This window comes from Ovis canadensis, chromosome 4 (assembly GCF_042477335.2).
Source record: "Ovis canadensis isolate MfBH-ARS-UI-01 breed Bighorn chromosome 4, ARS-UI_OviCan_v2, whole genome shotgun sequence".
NCBI lineage: Eukaryota > Metazoa > Chordata > Mammalia > Artiodactyla > Bovidae > Ovis > Ovis canadensis.
The window spans coordinates 117,172,713-117,197,953 of record NC_091248.1 but is presented as its reverse complement, the minus strand read 5'-3'; the positions used below and the strand labels follow the sequence as shown (position 1 = coordinate 117,197,953).

The 25,241-nt window shown below is 40.3% G+C and overlaps 1 protein-coding gene across 1 annotated transcript in view; it reads left to right on the top strand.

The window, feature by feature from the left end:
- Positions 1 to 25,241, top strand: part of SVOPL (SVOP like) — a 103,947-nt gene that overhangs the window by 2,826 nt on the left and 75,880 nt on the right. The window contains exons 2-6 of the mRNA XM_069588488.1: positions 6,297 to 6,445; positions 6,622 to 6,713; positions 8,456 to 8,554; positions 10,477 to 10,548; positions 12,305 to 12,429. Of these exons, the coding sequence (XP_069444589.1) occupies positions 6,364 to 6,445; positions 6,622 to 6,713; positions 8,456 to 8,554; positions 10,477 to 10,548; positions 12,305 to 12,429 (470 nt within the window). The 5' untranslated portion in view covers positions 6,297 to 6,363. The remainder of the gene's footprint in view (positions 1 to 6,296; positions 6,446 to 6,621; positions 6,714 to 8,455; positions 8,555 to 10,476; positions 10,549 to 12,304; positions 12,430 to 25,241) is intronic.

The following is a 25,241-nucleotide window of genomic DNA, read 5'->3' as shown; positions in this document are numbered from 1 at the left end:
AGAGGATACCTAAAGATTTTACTTTCTATAACTTGGTCAGTTATTACAGGTGTGAACAATTTCCCAGTTTTATTTGCAATTTCTCTTGGGAATTTCCTGGTTATATAGTGTGCTCATTATTCCACTAGAATCTTAACATTTTTTTCCTTGAATTTATGGTTTATATCAACTGCAGACGTCTACTACCTATATAATGGCTCTTCTTGTTTTTTAATTTTTGAAATTGTGCTAAAAATACACATAAAATTTACCTTTGCAGCAATTATAAAGCGAACAGTTCAGTGGCATTAATTTTATAATTTAGTTACACAAAATTGTGCAAACACCAGCATTAGCAATGGGGGCTTTCTGTGCCAGGCCACCCTCTAGACTTGTGGCCAATGACTTGATTGTTTCCAGGTCAAGAGCCTATCCTGACCCAGGAGGTTAAGGCCAGTGATAGAGGGCAGGTGGGGCTCCTGGCACAGGTGTCAGTGACTTAGGGAGCCCTATGACACATCAACTGGGCATCTTCATTGGTTCATTTCTTCCAGAACTTTCATGGTAACAGGCATAGCCTTTCTAAAAATTAAACAATGCAGAAAAGTATAAAAGGAAGAAAGAAAAAGCCACCCTAAATTCTACCAGCCAGGTAATTTTTTCCTCACCTTTTCCTCTTGGCCAAATTCTCGTCCTTCAGACCTCAGTCCTTTAAGACTGGCTGCCCTAGGTCCCAGGACTGGGCAGAGCAGGGCCTCCCTTACGTTGCCAAAGCAACCTCTGCCTACCACCCCTGGACCACGTGGCTCCCATCTGAATACTTGACTTTGTCCCCCGTTTGTAAGTGCTTTGGGGACAGGAACCCTTTTCACTATATTTTATTGTCTGATACATGGTGATGTTCCATAAATATTTGTTGAAAGACAAAACACAGTTTCAGACATATCTCCTGAAATTTCTATATGAGTACATATTTAAATGAAATTTTATGAACTGGGATCATTGTATATATCCTTTCAGTTCAGTTCAGTTTAGTTCAGTCACTCAGTCATGTCCGACTCTTTGAGACCCCATGAACTACAGCACGCCAGGCCTCCCTGTACATCACCATCTCCTGAAGTTCACTCAAACCCACATCCATCGAGTCGGTGATGCAATCCAGCCATCTCATCTTCCGCCGTCCCCTTCTCCTCCTGCCCCCAATCCCTCCCAGCATCAGAATCTTTTCCAATGAGTCAACTCTTTGCATGAGGTGGCCAAAGTACTGGAGTTTCAGCTTTAGCATCATTCCTTCCAAAGAACACCCAGGGCTGATCACCTTTAGAATGGGCTGGTTGGATCTCCTTGCAGTCCAAGGGACTCTCAAGAGTCTTCTCCAACACCACAGTTCAGAAGCATCAATTCTTCGGTGCTCAGCCTTCTTCACAGTCCAACTCTCACATCTATACATGACCACAGGAAAAACCATAGCCTTGACTAGATGGACCTTTGTTGGCAAAGTAATGTCTCTGCTTTTGAATATGCTGTCTAGGTTGGTCATAACTTTTCTTCCAAGGAGTAGGTGTCTTTTAATTTCATGTTTGCAGTCACCATCTGCAGTGATTTTGGAGCCCAAAAAGTAAAGTCTGACACTATAGGCTTTAGGTACATATATTTTGGGAAATGCTTTTTAGCACCAAATAGACTTTCACCTAAGAGCTTTTAAATGGCATTCTAAGAGTGTATTGTAGTATAATTTGTTTGGTCACTCCTCGACAATCGTCATTAAAATAACAGTGTGCTGAGTTTTCATACACTATCTTCATCTACCTTTTTGATTATCTCGTAGGATGAACCCGAGATGTGAAACTGCTTAGTCGACATTCTTTCATCTTTGCCCAACTGCCTTCTGGAAAGGCTGTAGCCGTGTACTCTCCTATCAATATAAGTGCCTATTTCAGTTACACTGGGTAGTGTTGCTTTTTGTTTATTCTGGTTGCACTGCACAGCATGTGGGATCTTAGTTCCCAACCAGAGATGGAACCTGCGCGCCCTGCATTGGAAGCACAGAGCTGTAACCAGTGGACCACTAGGGGAGTTCCTACACTGGGTATAATTGATCTTTTGTATTTTTTCAAATTCAATAGAGGAAAATGGTAACTTGTTTTAATTTGAGGGCATAGTTCTTGTTATATCATGGAAAGCAAATATTATGATTCTCTTCTTCAGTCACGAAATGGATGAGGACTCTCCTGGTCATCCAGTGGCCAAGACTCTGTGCTCCCGATGCAGGGGGTTTGGATTTGATTCCTGGTCAGGGAACTAGATCCTACATGCCATAACTAAAGATCCCGTGTGCTGCAATGAAGGTTGAAGATCCAGTGTGCTGCAACTAAGACTTGGTGCAGCCAAATACATTAAAAAAAATACTAAAAAAAGAGAAACATGAAATCACAAATGTGAATCTCCTTTCCCGCGATCAGCTTTAATTCAAGAGATACTGTGAAGCAATTATCATGGACCTGACAGCTTTTGCCAGGCCGTCTGTGATGAATCACTTTGCTGATAAGAGAAGGGAAGTTTGTAGGGTGTTTATGACCCACGGAGCTACCTAATCAGTTAAAACAAACACATTAAATTAAAACTCGTCTACTTGGTAGTAAGTAGTAGATTTCCTGGGTTTCTCTTCCTGCCACTCAATATTTTAGTGAGCAGACTCTCTGAAAGACCGCTTTATTACTCTTCTAAAATGTAAGCCTTTATGATCGTTAAAATTGTGAAACATGTTTAGATTGTTATGAGAAGTCATAAAACTCGACTGGCAGAGATTAAGTGTTGATTGAAGATTGAATTTACTGTTAAGCATTTTAGTTGTAACTGAACTTAAGATGAACTTACTGGGATTTAAAAAAATTATTTCTCCACCAGACTAAATTGTTTTATTCTCTAACACTGTGCTGTGCTTAGTCTCTCAGTCATGTCTGACTCTTTGCAACCCTATCTATTGTAGCCTGCCAGATTCCTCTGTCCATGGGGATTCTCCAGGCAAGAGTACTGGAGCGGGTTGCCATGCCCTCCTCCAGGGGATCGTCCCAACCCAGGGACTGAACCCAGGTCTCCCACATTGCAGGTCGATTCTTTCCTGTCTGATCCACTCTAACACTGTAAATGGCCATACTCACTGTCAGTTTTTAAGTCTGCTGTCATGATATGCATGCCTGTTCTTTAGAGGAAAAAAATTGGATATAATTGACATATAATAAAATTCACCATTTTAGAGTATATATAATTCAGTGATTTTTAGTATAGTCACAAGTTTGTACAGCCATCACCACCATCTAATTCTCACTGAGTAATCTCATTGTCATATTTTGGTTAAGTTAGTACTTCATTTCATCTGGAAACATGATATTCAGTCATAGCTAATTTTTAATGTGTACTGAAGTCCTTTCGATAATTAACCAAAGGTGAATTTTCTCAAAAGTTTTTTAAAAGTTACCAGGTAAAGAACACCCCTCCAAAAGGTATTTGGACAACATTTGGAAAGAGAGCATTAGGAATTTCTGGAACATTCCATCTTTGTGAATTTCAGCCTCTCAGATGGTCCAAGAGACCAATTATTTTTACTTTTTCCACTCTGTGAAAATAACAGCCTTTTGTACTTTTCATGATCTCCTTTGGGAGAGAGGATTTTGTGAACTCATTTCTGAGCATTATTGATTTCTCTTCCATCTGGAATATTTGTGTGTCTGTGACAGAGTTTTAAGGAAACAAATAATATCTACTTTTCAGTATGGTTGTTTTTATGTGTATCTTTGGTGTCCCCAGCTAGATTAAAAGCTCCTTAGGGCAGGGAGTGTGTTAGACACTCCTACAAACGCTCCACAGGAGCCCACTCAAAGATACAGAGGTGGCACTTGGCAAACACTGATGACCTTGACTTGCTTCTCTGCAACTGCTCTGCAGCTATTTATGTTCTGGGAAAAGGGGATCTTTGAGTTCTGCTTTTGCTACTTACTAGTGGTCTGATATTGGAAAAGTTACATACAAATCTCAGAACCTCCTTTTTGAAACTATTTATTTTGAAAAATATTACACATCTGCAAAAGCAGAGGACAGTCAAACCCCAGTGTACGCACTACCCTTAAATAATTTTTACTATAAGGCCATTCTTTTTTCATCTACACATCCATGTCCTCTGTACACTATTCCTAACCACCACTGAATTATTTTAAAACAAATCCCAAACATTGTTGTATCTAAATATTTCAGCATATATCTCTAAAATATAAGGATTTTTATAGCCATAATGTCATTGTCCCACCTAATGATGTCATCAGTAATTCTTTAATATCCTCAAACTTCCAAACTTAAATTTCCCTGATTTTCTGTCATCTTTGTCATCTCATTCTCTTGTTGTTGTTGTTTTATAGTTGCTTTGTTTGACTGAAGATCCAGCCAAATTAACTCATTTATTTGGTTGGTTTGTCTCTTTTCTGTTAGTCTATAGGTTCTCCTCTCCTCTTTTTTTTTTTTTCTTTCCATTTATTTATTGAAGAAGTTGGGTCATTAACCTGCAGAACTTCTGGCATTTTGGATTTTTCTTTCTGCATCCACATTGTGTAGTTTAGCATTGTTTCTTCATTCTCTGTATAAAATGGTGTGTATGTGTTGGTCGCTCAGTCGTGTCCGACTCCTTGTGACCCCATTGACTGTAGCCTGCCAGGCTCCTCTGTCTTCTCCAGGCAAGAATACTGGGGTGGATTGCCATTCTCTTCTCCAGGGGATCTTCCCGACCCAGGGATCAAACTCTGCTCTCCTGTATCGCAGGCAGATTCTTTACCATTTGAGCCACAAGGAAGTCCTGTACTTCTGAGCTACAGGAAGTATAAAATGGTAGGTAGAGCTAGAGGCTCAATCAGACTCACGGTCAGTTTCTTTTCATGAGACTGCATCACAGGTGATGTTGTATATCCTCCCTTGGGCGTCTCATCAGGAGCCATGTTGCCTCCGATCATCTTCAGTGGCATGAGGGGCCAATGTCAATGGGGTCAGGGGTGTTATCAGTCTTATCTATTTGAATAAAGTTCTCTATTAGCTTTTTATCTAGTTTACCAGCCATTGATGATCATTACCTGGATCCTTTATTTTGTTAGGAGTTGCAAAATCATTAACTTTAATTCCATCCTTATTTCTGTATGTTTTAGCTGAAATGAAGAATACTTTTCTTTCACAGACTGTTTGGTTACTCTAAAATACAGACAATTTGTACAAGAAAGGCAACATACTTACTAGTTTTCAGAATGAGTTGTTTTCTTAGTATTCTCCAAAGATGATCAGTGAGATTACCATTTTAGTAATCCTATGAACATTGGATTTTTATATCCTTGGGCTTTAATTCTTTGCAGCAATTTTTCTTTTTTATATGTATATATATGTGTGTATATATGTATATATATGTGTGTGGATTTTTATATCCTTGGGCTTTAATTCTTTGCAGCAATTTTTCTTTTTTATATGTATATATATGTGTGTATATATGTATATATATGTGTGTGTGTGTCTATAATACATAATGAATTCATGGATATTTCCAATTCAAAATTATAAGTGAAGTGTTCACATAACTTTTGATTTTTGTATATTCTTTCTCTTACACTGAAATCTTGATCCCTGATAATAATAGCGTAATTGCTTTATCCTACAATATGTACTTGTGTCAAAATAATGATACCAGCATTATTGCTAACAGTATAATTAGTGAGAATAGATTAGGGTGTCTGTTTATTCTACCAGGGCTGTAGAATGAAATTACTATTATAAACCTATTTAAAATTTTTCCCCACTAATTTCAGCTTCCCTTGTTTTATTCTCGTTTTGATGTTTAGGGTTAATTTTTTTTTTTTAAGGATTAAATACCCAAGGTGAAGGGATAAAAAGGAACTCTATGGGTTTTTGCCAGAATTAAATGAAAATAAGGTGAGAAAGCACGCCATAATATCTGATTATACTGTAAACCATAGCATTGATGGAGCAGTAAAGCATTGGCTATTGTGCTTATTTCTCTTTAGCAAAGCCCACCCTCATTCCCAGTCAGAGAACACTACTGGTTAAACTGTCAAGAGCTCACCTGGCCCCTGACTCCAGGTTAATTACTAGCCACTAGGACTCAGTTCTTTAATTTGGCCATTCAACCTCTCCATGATTTAACTTCTCCATGTTGCAGGTTTTCCACTTGTAAAATGGTGATAAATTACAATGCCGACTGTACTGATTTTCTTTGAAGAGTAGAGGAGAATATGCATGCGATTTTCTTTCTTTCCTTCTTCCTTCCCCAGTTCCCTGCCTCTTCCCTCTCCTGTCTCCTGCAGGACAGCCGTGTGGGGCATCCACACCGTTTGAAAGATGACAGCCAAGCAGACAGAGCCAGTCACGATCATCAGCCTTCGGGAGCTGAACCTAGCGACCCCAGAGCCACGGCCAAGAGGTAAGGGGACCACAGAAGTTTCCCATCCTCAAGTTACTGCTGAATTCCCTCTCTTCTCTGTATTTACTATTTTTATAGCAACAAATTGGTTTTCCAACGTCCTCCAGAGTGAGTGATAAGCCATACACATTGCCTCCCCACAGAGGCTGTTCCTTTCACTTGTTTTTCCTTGTTAGAGTCAAAGACCTTCACCGTGGAAGAAGCCGTGGAGACCATCGGCTTCGGACGTTTCCACATTGCGCTGTTTCTGATCATGGGCAGCACAGGGGTGAGTGCTTAGAGCTGATTTATAGTTGGATATAGGAGTGTGTATCTGTTAATCCCAGACTTCTAATTTATCCCTTTCTCTTCTGGTAATCAGAAGTTTATTTTCTATATCACGAGTCTATTTCTGTCTTGTAAATAAGTTCATTTGTCAATACTCACTTTTTTAAAAAGGTTTAAATTGAAACACTGGAAAGAGAGGAGAAACCTATGGTATCATTCTAAGTCAAATTAGACGCATGGTTCTCAACATTTTATGCATAACTATCACCTGGATAGCTGCTGTGATTATAGATTCACCGACCCTGTAACTGGCACCCCTGAAGGTTTGTTGGTGCCACTGACGGTAGCTGGAGTCCAGGGCCCCACGTGTCTGGGATGTGTGTGTAACGGCAGCACGACAGTCTCAGTCCATGACAAGGACCCCTAGGTCTCAGGCGTCTCTAAGGTCTTCTGAGGTCTTCTTTTGCAGGGCTGCTCCTTCATGACTGCCCCTAGCTTTTGGCTGGTCCTTCTCCCATACGGCTGTTAAATCAGAGTGGGACAGAACCTTATCCCTTATTGACTTATTTCCTTCTAAGACTCTTGAGAGGAGTGGAGTCCAGATTAATACTGACCTAACTGCTCTCTATTAGTAAAGGACGTAAGTTTAATACCTAAGTTTTCTTCTGATATCATCAGGCCACCTCTTACACATGATCTTTTTTGGACTAAAACATACCAGCTATTTGAATTCTAAATATGACTATAATACTCTCCAGGGAGAATTGAGCCATTATGATATATTTCAAATTCCTGCATACTAGCTAACATTAGCCATGCCTGTTTCATCCCAGACCTTCAAGTTACACAAATACACGAAGTACCATAATAAACACCCCATACAAATATCCTGTTATTATTCATAGAATGTGTCTCAAACAAATGCACCTTTCCCTCCCTATAATTTCCCTTTTATTCTCTTAATGTCCTTCAGTCCCTGTCAATCATATCATTATTCATCTCTTCCTCCAGGTAGAAAACCTCAGAATGATCTTGGAATCTTCCTTGTTCATTATTGCATTGAATTTCTATCATCTAGCATCTACTTCTTCCTTTCCCTGGGAGATAAACTCATCCTGGAATGAATTACAAGATATGGACAGAGGAAGATATTTCTTTCAGTAGAAAATATAAATATTTAGTAACACATCTTACACTAATATTACTAAGTAGTCATTCTTCCCTGATGATGAGCTCTTATTGTTTTGTTTTCATTGCTTATTTTCCAACTTTCATGAATCTTGCCTCCCCATTGCAGCCTCTTGAAATCAGGGACTATTTCAACAATCCGTTTGCAAAGGATATGCCCTGAGATCTCAAGGATGACAAGTATACGACAGCAATGTTGGGTTGACGTGGATGCTGCTGAATAACTTGGGTCAGCTACCAACTAAATGGCCCCAACACAACAGCCTCATAGTGTTAAATGCAAAAACATGAAATATGACAAGGGAATACATGTCATAAATCTTTAGGGAGCCTCTCAGAATTGTTCAAACCATAAATGCTACATCCATGAAAGCCAAAGTTGTTCTGTACTTCTTTACCCAACCAGCAGGGCTGAGTGGGTATATAATAGGTAGATCCTCCCTAAGTGGGGGACAGGAAGGAGGAGGTTAGGACTAGAAGGATGACAGGCAGACATGGGAAGCAGTGACAACAGGCTAGCACTTTGACACAGTGTTTTCCTTCCTTCTTTTTGAGGTTGCCGAGGCCATGGAGATCATGTTAATAGCGGTTGTGTCTCCTGTCATCCGCTGTGAATGGCAGCTGGAGAACTGGCAGGTGGCACTTGTGACCACAGTGAGTGCCTGCTTCCTGTGCTGAGAATGAAGCAACTGAGGACCCAGGGTTTCCGCTCCCCTTCCTCATCCCCTTGCCGGAGGGCCACGGAATCCCTCTCCACCTGCTGTTTTGGTTCCCAAACTAGCATTTAAGGCCTTTCTCCCTTTTCTCTTTTCCTCTAGGGAGATAACCTTGAACTGCTCATTTTCCACACCCTAGCAAGAGCCCAGAAGAGACACAAATCAGAGAAAGTGAGCCTTAGCCAAATTTGGGGATTCACAAACTGATACGAGTTAAAAAAAAAAAAATCAAGTGGCTGACCTAGAGTTGACACTAAAAGAGATATATATTTGACAAGGAAAGCCATTAGAAGAAGAGTAAAAGGGAGAAGGGGGCTTCCCTAGTGGCTCGGATGGTATAGAATCTGCCTGCCCATGAAGGAGACATGGGTTTGATCCCTGGGTTGGGAAGATTATCTGGAGAAGGGAATGTCTACCTACCTGAGTGTTTTTGTCTGGGAAAACCTTAGGACAGAGGAGCCTGGCAGGCTACAGCCCATAAAGTTGCAAAACAGTGGACACGATATTGCAACTGAATAACAACAACCAAAAGGGAGCAGGATGTGTGACCCCAAAGAGTACTGCTTTGGCATGTGGGTTATTTTGAACTGAAGGCACTTGAGACCAAGCAGACTCAAGAGAAACTTTTACATTTCCCTTAACTACATAAAAGAATTTAGATACGGAGCCTGGCTCAGAGGGAGAGAGTTATTGCCAGAGATAACTTTCATCTGAATGACCTATCCATGTGGCAGCACAGACATCTAATTACCAGACATCTGTTCTTCTCATTGTCCTGTGAATGACCCTCGTCCCCTTTGAAGTCCCAGGCGCCCTCCTGTTCCTCAGCTCAAAGTGCCATACAAACCTCAACTGTCCAATGTGCCCTTGGGTCTTATATTTTTATGGGATTCTTGTACATATAAAATTAAACTTGCTTTTCTCCTCTCAAGCTGTCTTGCATGCTAAGTCGCTTCATTTGGGTCTGACTCTTTGCCACCACATGGACTATAGCCCACCAGCCTCCTCTGTCCATAGGATTCTCCAGGCAAGAATACTGGAGTGGAAAAAAGAAAAAAAAGAATCTTGGAATGGGTTGCCATGCCTTCCTCCAGGGGATGTTTCCGACTCAGGGACCAAACCTGTGTCTCTTACATCTCCTGCATTGGCAAGTAGGTTCTTTACCACTAGCGCCACCTGGGAAGCCCCTCAGTGTGTCAATTTATCTTAAATCAATTTAATTATTAGACCAGCCATAGAGTATAGAAGGGTGGAGGGAAAATTTTAACACCCCACCAAGAGGGAGAAAATCTTGCTATCAATGATCATCTTTCAAAAAAAAAAAAAAAAAAAAGGCCATGTGAATACCAATTATCAGAAAATTACTCCAGAGCAAGAGCCCTTCATAGTTAATGAATTTGGGTTTATGCAGACTGTGACACATTGTGTTCATTTCTGCCATGTTGCTGAGGATTAGATTTTGTCATGGTATGGCATTTGTCCCAGGCGTGGCATTGAAAACATTGGCTTTTCCCTCCTCAGTCATGTCCTAGAGAGAACAGTGCACAGAAGAAAAGGATGGCTTTTGTTTTTCAAGTATAAATATGAATTTTTTTTTATTAGTTCCCTGTGGAAGAAATGCTTTTTTTTTCTAGGACCCCTGCTTCTACCTGGTGTCAACGATTTCAGGTGTGGCAATCATCAGCCTCTGACATCTTAAAAAGGAGTCAGGGGAGAGTTTTGTGAAAGCCTGTTTTTCAACTTCCAACCCCACCCACATTTCCAGTCTTCTTTGTTTAGATGGATAAATGCTTAATGGGGTAAATTAACACATTGCGAAAATGCTGCTTAGAGGATAACTTCTTCTCACCCTTCCTCCAGATGGTGTTTTTCGGCTACATGGTATTCAGCATCCTCTTTGGCCTCTTGGCTGACAGATATGGCCGCTGGAAGGTAGGCTGGCTTTAAGGGTTATCGGGAATTTTCTTTTGTGTATTCTTTTGTGGTGACGTGACCACTGTTTTTCTTTTTTTGGTATTTATTTATTTGGCTGCAGCAGGTATTAGTTGGGGCACACAGGATCTTTGATCTTTGTTGTGGTATGTAGGATCTTTAGTTGCAGTGTGTGAACTCTTGGTTACATTGTATGGGATCTAGTTCCCTGACCCAGAATGAAACCAGGACCCCCTGCATTGGGAGGTTGGAGTTTTAGCCACCTGACCTCCAGGGAAGGCCTACCACTGCTTTTCTTTCATGGACGTTTTTCTATAACTACCCAAGTGAGAGAGTATGGAAATGTCCTCCGACAGCTTGTCTTTTTGCTTTGTCATCTTTCCCCAAGATTTTTGTTCCCATAGCTGATCCCTGTAGCCCAGGTGTGCCACTGATGGATGTGCGTAGTTAGAACACAGCAGTTAAAATGTAGGGACTGCATGTATAAACATGTATAAAGCAGTTTCACATTAGTTAACTTGGGTATAGCTTTGAAACTAACCCACTTGCTTGATGTCACACATACTGAAATTCAACATCAAGACACAGAACTGTGTTTTCTGATAATAAACCCAGATCTATCTATCTTGTCTGATTTTTGGTAGGGAAGACCTCTCTAGGTGTAAATACAAAGGAGGGCAGTCATAGGTTTGGATGTGTGTTTCAAAGTGCACAAAATATCATAGATTTTGACAAGTGAATATGAAAACACAAGTTTTGCAAAAAAAAAAAAAGTAGAGAGCGCAAAAAGTCATTTTACAAAAGGAGACATACAAATTGTCAAGAAACCTTGAAAAGCATTCAATCACAGGAGTTATCAGAAGCAAAATTACATAGCAAGACAATTTTTTTCATTGTCAAAGCCATAGCAAACGTCAGATCCATAAGGAATTTTTCTTTTTCTTGAAGAACACTGTAAGTGTCCAGACACCCTCATGGACAATTGATATAATTTTTCTGACCCTCAATTTGGCAGCATAAACCAAGAATCTTGAGAATACCCATTCTCCCTATCTGACAGTTTGCCTTCCAGAAATCTATTCTATTTAGACCATCAGAGGATCCCAAAGATTTATGCACAGTGTCTCAGCTGATTTTAATAGAAAATATAAAACCATCCCAACAGTCAATATAGGGGAAAGGTTTATGCATTTCATTATATTATGTGTGTTGTGGTATATCTTTTCACTGGAATATTTTGCAACTATTAAGGATATATTTTCCCTTAGAATCAGTGAAAATAGGGTAAAACTGTGTTAATAGTATTTTCTCTGGGTTGGAGAAGCATATCTTTTCTTTTTTCCATATCTTCTGCTATAAACTTTTATTATTTTTATAATTACAAAAAAAGAAAATCCCTTAAAATTTCTCCTTATATTCTCATACTCATGTTTTGTTGTGGTCCTGCCATCCCTGTTTGCTGGGAGGGTGAGTTTTGCATCTTGATTTACATGTTCACTTTCCTGCCACCTATGAGGGTGGACATCTTGAAGGAGTTTTGATGAATGGTCTAAACTTAGAAACTTGGGGCTTTCAGACAATAAAATGATATGGATTATATTTTCTGATGATTATAAGAGATTAGTGAGTTCTCTAAAGTTTAGCTCCACAGAGAAGCAAATATTTGGATGAGATTGAAAATCACCTTCAGGAGTTAAGTGTCTTCCTGCCCTTCCATGGGGGCAGATCCAATTAACGTCTCCTTTTGTTGCTTCAGATTTTGTTCATCTCGTTCCTGTGGGGAGCTTACTTCTCCTTGCTGACTTCATTCTCTCCATCGTACATCTGGTTTGTCTTCCTGCGAACCATGGTGGGCTGTGGCGTGTCTGGCCATTCACAAGGGTAAAGATTTTACCTAGAGGCCCCCTGAGGGAGATATTATGAACACCCATAGTCACATTCACTGTGGTTAAGAGACTAAGAACATCAGTAAGTTGCAAATGTATAGACTTCACTTGTACTAATCTTTTTGAGCTTTTTTCCCCTCTGGTGATGGCTGCTTATCCCACTGGAGGTTCTTTGCCCATGAAAATGATGTTTGATGGTGAGGCTAGCAGGGTATTAGATGGAGGATGTGTTAATTTCCTTGTTCCTAAGGCTGATAAGCATTTTTTTAAAGATAAATAATATTTTTGTGAGACTAACTGCTAACAAAAAGTGCCATACAAAGTAGGTAACAAAAATGTCAACCCAAACATAGTTTTACTTCCTTTCAACCCAAACACAATTTCTTGAGAATTTCTGGGAGACTAGTTTGACCATAGGCCGCTGTAACACTCAGGAATAACCATTTTAAAGGGCCACGGCCCTGTAACTGAAGACCATTGCAAAGTGAACTTGCAAAGCAGGTGAGACATATTGAAATAGCTGGGCTGCTTTTGGCTTTTTCTCTGCCCTCGGTTAGTTGTGTAATGTCTCATCATACAAGGTGTGAAAGTTGTTATCAGTTCAGTTCAGTTCAGTCGCTCAGTTGCGTCTGACTCTTTGCGACCCCATGAATTGCAGCACGCCAGGCCTCCCTGTCCATCACCAACTCCCGGAGTTCACTCAGATTCACGGCCATCGAGTCAGTGATGCTATCCAGCCATCTGTCGTCCCCTTCTCAGCATCAAAGTCTTTTCCAATGAGTCAACTCTCCGCATGAAGTGGCCAAAGTACTGGAGTTTCAGCTTTAGCATCATTCCTTCCAAAGAAATTCCAGGGTTGATCTCCTTCAGAGAGATGGACTGGTTCAGAATGGACTGGTTGGATCTCCTTGCAGTCCAAGGGACTCTCAAGAGTCTTCTCCAACACCACAGTTCAAAAGCATCAATATGGCACCCCACTCCAGTACTCTTGCCTGGAAAATCCCATGGATGGCGGAGCCTGGTCTGCTGCAGTCCTTGGGGTCGCGAAGTCGGACATGACTGAGCAACTTCACTTTCACTTTTCTCTTTCATGCACTGGAGAAGGAAATGGCAACCCACTCCAGTGTTCTTGCCTGGAGAATCCCATGGACGGCAGAGCCTGGTTGGCTGCCATCTATGGGGTCACACAGAGGCGGACAGGACTGAAGCAACGCAGCAGCAGCAGCAGCAGCAGCAGCAGCAGCAGCAGCAGCAGCAGCAGCAGCAGCAGCAGCTCTCTTCACAGTCCAACTCTCACATCCATACATGACCACTGGAAAAACCATAGCCTTGACTAGATGGATCTTTGTCGGCAAAGTAACGTCTCTGCTTTTGAATATGCTATCTAGGCTGGTCATAACTTTCCTTCCAAAGAGTAAGCGTCTTTTGATTTCATGGCTACAATCACCATCTGCAGTGATTTTTGAGCCCCCAAAAATAAAGTCTGACAGTGTTTCCACTGTTTCCCCATCTATTTGCCATAAAGTGATGGGACCAGTTGCCATGATCTTTGTTTTCTGAATGTTGAGCTTTAAGCCAACTTTTTCACTCTCCTCTTTCACTTTCATCATGAGGCTTTTTAGTTCCTCTTCACTTAGGAGAAATCAAAGCACCTAATTATTACCCGAATGGTTTGGAGAAAGAATTGTTCTTCCCTGGAGCATAAATTAAACATCACTCTGGCACTCTAATGGAGTAGAAGTAGAATTTGAAAACATCCCTTAGGAAGCAGCTCAATAAATGTTGAAACTCCAAACCCTGGTTAATAACATCAACAGAGAAGAACAATTAGAAAATGGATGGGTTGGAAGTCCGTTTATTCTGCTGTTCAAAAAACTAATATGGACTTAATTAGAAACCTGTGCTTTGACTGTCATCATTGGTTGGAAAAACTATTTACCTTCTCTTGGGTGTATTTTAATTTCCCACATATGTTTTAGAAAAGGGAATCAGGCTTGACAAAACATTTTGCCAGTGTTTTTTTCTCTTGGTGAAAGAAATAAGGCTAATATCTCTTAAATGGTAGAAGGCTTCAAATAAATTTGGGAATAAAAAATGTAAGCAGAAGAGCACTTAGAACTTTATATTTTATGTTTTCTTTTATGGGTTAATTATTATATTTTGGTGTATCACTGCATAGGGAAAGCTTCTGTTTCTCTTTACATACTCACTTAAATACAATACTGCTGACACCAAATGTGTGGAATTTTTTTTACACACCAACAAATCCTGCAGCATCAGCTGGGTGTCCTCCAACATCAGAACGTCAACATTTAGTTCTGACCCTCACTAGGGTTAGTGTGGACTTGACAGGTTTAAGCCTCAGTCCCAAAACACTCCTCATTTAACTTATATGCCAAGTACATCGTGTGAAATGCTGGGCTGGATGAAGCTCAAGCTGGAATCAAGATTGCCAGGAGAAATAGTGATAACCTGAGATAGGCAGATGACACCACCCTAATGGCAGAAAGTGAAGAGGAACTAAAGAGCCACTTGATGAAGGTGAGAGAGGAGAGTGAAAAAGCTGGCTTAAAACTCAGTATTCAAGAAATGAAGATCATAGCATCTGGTCCTGTCACTTCATGGCAAATAGAAGGGGAAACAATGGAAACAGTGACAGACTTTATTTTCTTAGCTTTCTTTATAGTCCAACTCTCACATCCATACATGACTACTAGAAAAACCATAGCTTTGACTAGACAGGCTTTTGTTGGCAAAGTAATGTCTCTGCTTTATAATATGCTGTCTAGGTTGGTCATAACTTTCCTACCAAGGAGTAAGCATCTTTTAATTTCATGGCTGAAGTCACCATCTGCAGCAATTTTGGAGCCTCCCCAAATAAAGTCTGCAACTGTTTGCACTGTTTCCCCATCTATTTGCCATGAAGTGATGGGACCAGATGCCATGATCTTAGTTTTCTGAATGTTGAGCTTTAAGTCAACTTTTTCACTCACCTCTTTAATTTTCATCAAGAGGCTCTTTAGTTCTTCACTTTCTGCCATAAGGGTGGTGTCATCTGCATATCTGAGGTTATTGATATTTCTTCCAGCAATCTTGATTCCTGCTTGTGCTTCTTCCAGCCCAGCATTTCTCATGATGTACCCTGCATATAAGTTAAGTAAGTATGGTGACAATATATAGCCTTGATGTACTACTTTTCCTATTTGGAACCAGTCTGTTGTTCCATGTCCAGTTCTAACCATTGCTTCCTGACCCACACACAGATTTCTCAGGAGGCAGGTCAGGTGGTCTGGTATTCCCATTTCTTTCTTTTTTTAAAATATAAATTTATTTATTTTAAGTGGAGGCAAATTACTTTACAATATTGTATTGGTTTTGCCATACATCAACATGAATCCGCCATGGGTGTACACGTGTTCCCCATCCTGAACCCCCCTCCCACCTCCCTCCCCATACCACCCTTCTGGGTCATCCCAGTGCACCAGCCCCGAGCATCCTGTATCATGCATTGACCCTGGATTGGCAATTCATTTCACATATGATATTATACATGTTTCAATGCCATTCTTCCAAATCATCCCACCCTTGCCCTCTCCCACAGAGTCCAAAAGACTGTTCTATACATCTGTGTCTCTTTTGCTGTCTCTCATACAGGGTTATCATTACCATCTTTCTAGATTCCATATATATGCGTTAGTATACTGTATTGGTGTTTTTCTTTCTGGCTTACTTCATTCTGTATAATAGGCTCCAGTTTCACCCACCTCATTAGAACTGATTCAAATGTATTCTTTTTAATGGCTGAGTAGTACTCCATTGTGTATATGTACCACAGCTTTCTTATCCATTCATCTGCTGATGGACATCTAGGTTGCTTCCATGTCCTGGCTATTATAAACAGTGCTGCAGTGAACATTGGGGTACATGTGTCTCTTTCAATTCTGGTTTCCTTGGTGTGTATGCCCAGCATTGGGAGTGCTGGGTCATATGGCAGTTCTATTTCCAGTTTTTTAAGGAATCTCCACACTGTTCTCCATAGTGGCTGTACTAGTTAGCATTCCCACCAACAGTGTAAGAGGGTTCCCTTTTCTCCACACCCTCTCCAGCATTTATTGTTTGTAGACTTTGGGGTCACAGCCATTCTGACTGGTGTGAAATGGTACTTCATTGTGGTTTGATTTGCATTTCTCTGATAATGAGTGATGTTGAGCAACTTTTCATGTGTTTGTAAGCCATCTTCATGTCTTCTTTGGAGAAATGTCTGTTTACTTCTTTGGCCCATTTTTTGATTGGGTCGTTTATTTTCCTGGAATTGAGCTGTGGGAGTTGCTCGTATATTTCTGAGATTAATTCTTTGTCAATTGCTTCATTTGCTATTATTTTCTCCCATTTGAAGACTGTCTTTTCACCTTGCTTATAGTTTCCTTTGTTGTTCAGAAGCTTTTAATTTTAATTAGGTCCCATTTGTTTATTTTTGCTTTTATTTCCAGTATTCTGGGAGGTGGGTCATAGAGGATCCTGCTGTGATTTATGTCGGAGAGTGTTTTGCCTATGTTTTCCTCTAGGAGTTTTATAGTTTCTGGTCTTACGTTTAGATCTTTAATCCATTTTGAGTTTATTTTTGTGTAGGGTGTTAGAAAGTGTTCTAGTTTCATTGTTTTACAAGTGGTTGACCAGTTTTCCCAGCATCATTTGTTAAAGAGATTGTCTTTTCTCCATTGTATATTCTTGCCTCCTTTGTCAAAGATAAGGTGTCCATAGGTATGTGGGTTTATCTCTGGGCTTTCTATTTTGTTCTGTTGATCTATATTTCTGTTTGTGTGCCAGTACCATACTGTCTTGATGACTGTGACTTTGTAGTATAGCCTGAAGTCAGGCAGGTTGATTCCTCCAGTTCCATTCTTCTTTCTCAAGATTGCTTTGGCTATTCGAGGTTTTTTCTGTTTCCATACAAATTGTGAAATTATTTGTTCTAGCTCTGTGAAAAATACCATTGGTAGCTTGATAGGGATTGCATCGAATCTATAGATTGCTTTGGGTCGTATACTCATTTTCACTATATTGATTCTTCCAATCCATGAACAGGGTATATTTCTCCATCTATTAGTGTCCTCTTTGATTTCTTTCACCAGTGTTTTATAGTTTTCTATATATAGGTCTTTTGTTCCTTTAGGTAGATACATTCCTAAGTATTTTATTCTTTTCGTTGTAATGGTGAATGGAATTGTTTCCTTAATTTCTCTATTTTCTCATTATTAGTGTATAGGAATGCAAGGGATTTCTGTGTGTTGCTTTTATATCCTGCAACTTTACTATATTCATTGATCAGCTCTAGTAATTTTCTGGTGCAGTCTTTAGGGTTTTCTATGTAGAGGATCATGTCATCTGCAAACAGTGAGAGTTTTACTTCTTCTTTCCCAATTTGGAATCCTTCTATTTCTTTTTCTGCTCTGATTGCTGTGGCCAAAAGTTCCAAACTATGTTGAATAGTAATGGTGAAAGTGGACACCCTTGTCTTGTTCCTGACTTTAAAGTGAAAGTGAAGTCGGTCAGTCATGTCCGACTCTTTGCGACCCCATAGACTGTAGCCCGCCAGGCTCCTCTGTCCATGGGATTCTCCAGGCAAGAATACAGGAGTGGGTCCCCATTTTCTTCTCCAGGGGATCTTCCTGACCCAGGGATTGAACCCAGGTCTCCCACATTGCAGGCAGATGCTTTAACCTCTAAGCCACAGATAATGTTTGCTGTGGGTTTGTCATATATAGCTTTTATTATGTTGAGGTATGTTCCTTCTATTCCTGCTTTCTGGAGAGGTTTTTTTTTTTTAAATCATAAATGGATGCTGAATTTTGTCAAAGGCTCTCTTTGCATCTATTGAGATAATCATATGGCTTTTATTTTTCAATTTGTTAACGTGGTGTATTACATTGATTGATTTGCAGATATTGAAGAATCCTTGCAACCCTGGGATAAAGCCCACTTGGTCATGGTGTATGATCTTTTAAATGTGTTGTTGGATTCTGATTGCTAGAATTTTGTTGAGGATTTTTGCATCTATGTTCATCAGTGATATTGGCCTGTATTCTTGTTTTGTGGCATCTTTGTCAGGTTTTGGTATTAGGGTGATGGTGACCTCATAGAATGAGTTTGGAAGTTTACCTTCCTCTGCAATTTTCTGGAAGAGTTTGAGTAGGATAGATGTTAGCTCTTCTCTAAATTTTTGGTAGAATTCAGGTGTGAAGCCATCTGGACCTGGGCTTTTGTTTGCTGGAAGACTTTGGATTACAGTTTAAATTTCTGTGCTTGTGATGGGTCTGTTAAGATTTTCTATTTCTTCCTGGTTCAGGTTTGGAAAGTTGTACTTTTATGAGAATTTGTCCATTTCTTCCAAGTTTTCCATTTTACTGGCATATAATTGCTGATAGTAGTCTCTTATGATCCTTTGTATTTCTGTGTTGTCTGTTGTGATCTCTCCATTTTCATTTCTAATTTTATTGATTTGAGTTTTCTCCTTTTGTTTCTTGATGAGTCTGGCTAATGGTTTGTCAATTTTATTTATCCTCTCAAAGAACCAGCTTTTGGCTTTGTTGATTTTTGCTATGGTCTCTTTTGTTTCTTTTGCATTTATTTCTGCCCTAATTTTTAAGATTTCTTTCCTTCTACTAACCCTGGGGTTCTTCATTTCTTCCTTTTCTAGTTGCTTTAGGTGTAGAGTTAGGTTATTTATTTGACTTTTTTCTTGTTTCTTGAGGTATGCCTGTATTGCTATGAACCTTCCCCTTAGCACTGCTTTTACCGTGTCCCACAGGTTTTGGGTTGTTGTGTTTTCATTTTCATTCCTTTCTATGCATATTTTGATTTCTTTTTTGATTTCTTCTGTGATTTGTTGGTTATTCAGCAGCATGTTGTTTAGCATCCATATGTTGGAATTTTAAAATAGTTTTTCTCCTGTAATTGAGATCTAATGTTACTGCATTGTGGTCAGAAAAGATGCTTGGAATGATTTCAATTTCTTTGAATTTACCAAAGCTAGATATATGGCCCAGGATGAAATCTATTCTGGACAAGGTTCCGTGTGTGCTTGAGAAAAAGGTGAAATTCATTGTTTTGGGGTGAAATGTTCTATAGATCTCAATTAGGTCTAACTGGTCTATTGTATCATTTAAAGTTTGTGTTTCCTTGTTAATTTTCTGTTTAGTTTATCTATCCATAGGTGTGAGTGGGGTGTTAAAGTCTCCCACTATTATTGTGTTATTGTAATTTCCCCTTTCATGCTTGTTAGCATTTGTCTTACATATTGTGGTGCTCCTATGTTGGGTGCATATATTTTTATAATTGTTATTTCTTCTTCTTGGATTGATCCTTTGATCATTATGTAGTGTCCTTCTTTGTCTCTTTTCACAGCCTTTGTTTTAAAGTCTATTTTATCTGATATGATTATTGCTACTCTTGCTTTCTTTTGGTCTCTATTTGCATGGAATATCTTTTTCCAGCCCTTCACTTTCAGTCTGTATGTGTCCCTTGTTTTGAGGTGGGCCTCTTGTAGACAACATATATAGGGGTCTTGTTTTTGTATCCATTCAGCCAGTCTTTGTCTTTTGGTTGGGGCATTCAACCCATTTACATTTAAGACAATTATTGATAAGTATGATCCCATTGCCATTTACTTTGTTGTTTTGGGTTCGAGTTTATACACCCTTTCTGTGTTTCCTGTCTAGAGAAGATCCTTTAGCATTTGTTGGAGAGCTGGTTTGGTGGTGCTAAATTCTCTCAGCTTTTGCTTGTCTGTAAAGCTTTTGGTTTCTCCTTCATATTTGAATGAGATCCTTGTTGGGTACAGTAATCTTGGCTGTAGGTTATTTTCTTTCATCACTTTAAGTATGTCCTGCCATTCCCTCCTGGCCTGAAGAGTTTCTGTTGAAAGATCAGCTGTTAATCCTTATGGGAATTCCCTTGTGTGTTATTTGTTGTTTTTTTCCTTGCTGCTTTTAATATTTGTTCTTTGTGTTTGATCTTTGTTAATTTGATTAATATGTGTCTTGGGGTGTTTCACCTTGGGTTGATCCTGTTTGGGACTCTCTGGGTTTCTTGGGCTTGGGTGATTATTTCCTTCCCCATTTTAGGGACGTTTTCAACTATTATCTCCTCAAGTATTTTCTCCTGGTCTTTCTTTCTGTCTTCTTCTGGGAATCCTATGATTCAAATGTTGGGGCATTTAACATTGTCCCAGAGGTCTCTGAGATTGTCCTCATTTCTTTTAATTAGTTTTTCTTTTTTCCTCTCTGATTCATTTATTTCTACCATTCTATCTTCTACCTCACTAATCCTATCTTCTGCCTCCCTTATTCTATTTGTTCCCTCCAGAGTGTTTTTGATATCATTTATTGCATTATTCATTATATATTGACTCTTTTTTATTTCTTCTAGGTCTTTGTTAAACCTTTCTTGCATCTTCTCAATCCTTGACTCCAGGCTATTTATCTGTGGTTCCACTTTGTTTTCAAGATTTTGGATCATTTTCACTATCATTCTTAAGGCAAGAATACTGAAGTGGTTTGCCATTCCCTTCTCCAGTGGACCGCATTCTGTCAGACCTCTCCACCATGACCCACCCATCTTGGGTTGCCCTGCGGGCATGGCTTAGTTTCATTGAGTTAGACAAGGCTGTGGTCCTAGTGTGATTAGAATGACTAGTTTTCTGTGAGTATGGTTTCAGTGTGTCTGCCCTCTGATGCCCTCTTGCAACACCTACCATCTTACTTGGGTTTCTCTTACCTTGGGCATGAGGTATCTCTTCATGGCTGTTCCAGCAAAGCACAGCCACTGCTCCTTACCTTGGATGAGGGGTATCTCCTCCTGCTGCCCTTCCTGACCTTCAATGTGGGATGGCTCCTCTAGGCCTTCCATGAACAGTATGAAAAGGCAAAATGGTAAGATACTGAAAGAGGTACTCCCCAGGTCAGTAGGTGCCCATTATGCTACTGGAGGTCAGTGGAGAAAAAACTCCAGAAAGAATGAAGGGATGGAGCCAAAGCAAAAACAATACCCAGCTGTGGATTTAACTGGTGATAGAAGCAAGGTCTGATGCTGTAAAGAGCAATATTGCATAGGAACCTGGAATGTCAGGTCCATGAATCAAGGCAAATTGGAAGTGGTCAAACAGGAGATGGCAAGAGTGAACATTGACATTCTAGGAATCAGCGAACTAAAATGGACTGGAATGGGTGAATTTAACTCAGATGACCATTATATCTGCTACTGCAGGGAGGAATCCCTCAGAAGAAATGGAGTAGCCATCATGGTCAACAAAAGAGTCTGAAATGCAGTACTTGGATGCAATCTCAAAAACGATAGAATGATCTCTGTGTGTTTCCAAGGAAAACCATTCAATACCACAGTAATCCAAGTCTATGCCCCAGCCAGTAACGTTGAAGAAGCTGAAGTTGAATGGTTCTATGAAGACCTACAAGACCTTTTAGAACTAACATCCAAAAAAGATGTCCTTTTCATTATAGGGGACTTTGTGAATGCAAAAGTAGGAAGTCAAGAAACACCTGAAGTAACAGGCAAATTTGACCTTGGAATGCAGAATGAAGCAGGGCAAAGACTAATAGAGTTTTGCCAAGAAAATGCTCTGGTCATAGCAAACACCCTCTTCCAACAACACAAGAGAAGACTCTACACATGGACATCACCAGATGGTCAACACCGAAGTCAGATTGATTATATTCTTTGCAGCCAAAGATGGAGAAGCTCTCTATAGTCAACAAAAACAAGACCAGGAGCTGACTGTGGCTCAGATCATGAACTCCTTATTGCCAAATTCAGACTGAAATTGAAGAAAGCAGGGAAAACCGCTAGACCATTCAGGTGTGACCTAAACCAAATCCCTTATGATTATACAGTGGAAGTGAGAAATAGATTTAAGGGCCTAGATCTGATAGATAGAGTACCTGATGAACTATGGAATGAGGTTCGTGACATTGTACAGGAGACAGGGATCAAGACCATCCCCATGGAAAAGAAATGCAAAACATCAAAGTGGCTGTCCGGGGAAGCCTTACAAATAGCTGTGAAAAGAAGAGAGGTGAAAAGCAAAAGAGAAAAGGAAAGATATAAGTATCTGAAGGCAGAGTTCCAAAGAATAGCAAGAAGAGATAAGAAAGCCTTCTTCAGCGATCAATGCAAAGAAATAGAGGAAAAGAACAGAATGGGAAAGACTAGAGATCTCTTCAAGAAAATTAGAGATACCAAGGGGACATTTCATGCAAAGCTGGGCCTGATAAAGGACAGAAATGGTATGGACCTAACAGAAGCAGAAGATATTAAGAAAAGGTGGCAAGAATACACAGAAGAACTGTACAAAAAGGATCTTCATGACCTGGATAATCACGATGGTGTGATCACTCATCTAGAGCCAGACATCCTGGAATGTGAAGTCAAGTGGGCCTTAGAAAACATCACTATGAACAAAGCTACTGGAGGTGATGGAATTCCAGTTGAGCTATTTCAAATCCTGAAAGATGATGCTGTGAAAGTGCTGCACTCAATATGCCAGCAAATTTGGAAAACTCAGCAGTGGCCACAGGACTGGAAAAGCTCAGTTTTCATTCCAATCCCAAAGAAAAGCAATGCGAAAGAATGCTCAAACTACCGTACAGTTGCACTCATCTCACACACTAGTAAAGTACTGCTCAAAATTCTCCAAGCCAGGCTTCAGCAATATGTGAACTGTGAACACCCTGATGTTCAAGCTGGTTTTAGAAAAGGCAGAGGAATCAGAGATCAAATTGCCAACATCCTCTGGATCATGGAAAAAGCAAGAGAGTTCCAGAAAAACACCTATTTCTGCTTTATTGACTATGCCAAAGCCTTTGACTCTGTGGATCTCAATAAACTGTGGAAAGTTCTGAAAGAGATGGGAATCCCAGACCACCTGATCTGCCTCTTGAGAAATCTGTATGCAGGTCAGGAAGCAGCAGTTAGAACTGGACATGGAACAACAGGCTGGTTTCAAATAGGAAAAGGAATACGTCAAGGCTGTATATTGTCACCCTGCTTATTTAACTTCTATGCAGAGTACATCATGAGAAACGCTGGACTGGAAGAAACACAAGCTGGAATCAAGATTGCCGGGAGAATTCTCAATAACCTCAGATATGGAGATAACACCATCCTTATGGCAGAGAGTGAAGAGGAACTTAAAAGCCTCTTGATGAAAGTGAGAGAGGAGAGTGAAAAAGTTGGCTTAAAGCTCAACATTCAGAAAACGAAGATCATGGCATCCGGTCCCATCACTTCATGGGAAATAGATGGGGAAACAGTGTCAGACTTTACTTTTTTGGGCTCCAAAATCACTGCAGATGGTGATTGCAGCCATGAAATTAAAAGACGCTTACTCCTTGGAAGAAAAGTTATTACTAACCAAGACAGTATATTCAAAAGCAGAGACATTACTTTGCTGACTAAGGTCTGTCTAGTCAAGGCTATGGTTTTTCCTGTGGTCATGTATGGATGTGAGAGTTGGACTGTGAAGAAGGCTGAGCACTGAAGAATTGATGCTTTTGAACTGTGGTGTTGGAGAAGACTCTTGAGAGTCCCTTGGACTGCAAGGAGATCCAACCAGTCCATTTTGAAGGAGATCAACCCTGGAATTTCTTTGGAAGGAATGATGCTAAAGCTGAAACTCCAGTACTTTGGCCACCTCATGCGAAGAGTTGACTCATTGGAAAAGACTTTGATGCTGGGAGGGATTGAGGGCAGGAGAAGAAGGGGACGACAGAGGATGAGATGGCTGGATAGCATCACTGATTTGATAGACGTGAGTCTGAGTGAACTCTGGGAGTTGGTGATGTACAGGGAGGCCTGGTGTACTGCGATTCATGGGGTCACAAAGAGTCATTCACGACTGAGCGACTGAACTGAACTGAACTCACTATCATTATTCGAAATTCTTTATCAGGTAGATTCCCTTTCTCTTCCTCTTTGGTTCGGTTTGGTGTGCATTTATCCTATTCCTTTACCTACTGGGTATTCCTGTGTCTCTTCATTTTGTTTGTTTCTTTATTGCTGTGTTTGGGGTGGCCTTTCTGTGTTCTAGCAGTTTGTGGAGTTCTCTTTATTGTGGAATTTCCTCGCTGTGGGTGGGGTTGTACAAGTGGCTTGTCAAGGTTTCCTGTTTAGGGAAGCTTGTGTCGATGTTCTGGTGGGTGGAGCTGGATTTCTTCTCTCTGGAGTGCAATAAAGTGTCCAGTAATGAGTTATGAGATATCAGTGGGTTTGGAGTGACTTTGGGCAGCCTGTATATTGATGCTCAGGGCTATGTTCCTGTGTTGCTGGAGAATTTGCATGGTATGTCTTGCTCTGGAACTTGTTGGCACTTGGGTGGTGCTTGGTTTCAGTGTAGGTATGGAGGCATTTGATGAGCTCCTGTTGATTAGTGTTTCCTGGAGTCAGGAGTTCTCTGGTGTTCTCAGGATTTGGACTTAAGCCTCTTGCTTCTGGTTTTCAGTCTTATTTTTACAGTAGCCTCAAGACTTCTCCATCTATACAGCACCATTGATAAAACATCTAGGTTAAAGATGAAAAGTTTCTCCACAGTGAGGGACACCCAGAGAGGTTCACAGAGTTACATGGAGATGAGAAAGAGGAGGAAGGAGATAGAGGTGACCAGGATGAGATGAGGTGTAATCAAAAGAGGAGAGAGCAAGCTAGCCAGTAACCACTTCCTTATGTGCCCTCCACAGTCTGGACCGCTCAGAGATGTTCATGGAGTTATACAGTGAAGAGAAGAGGGGGGAAGGAGAC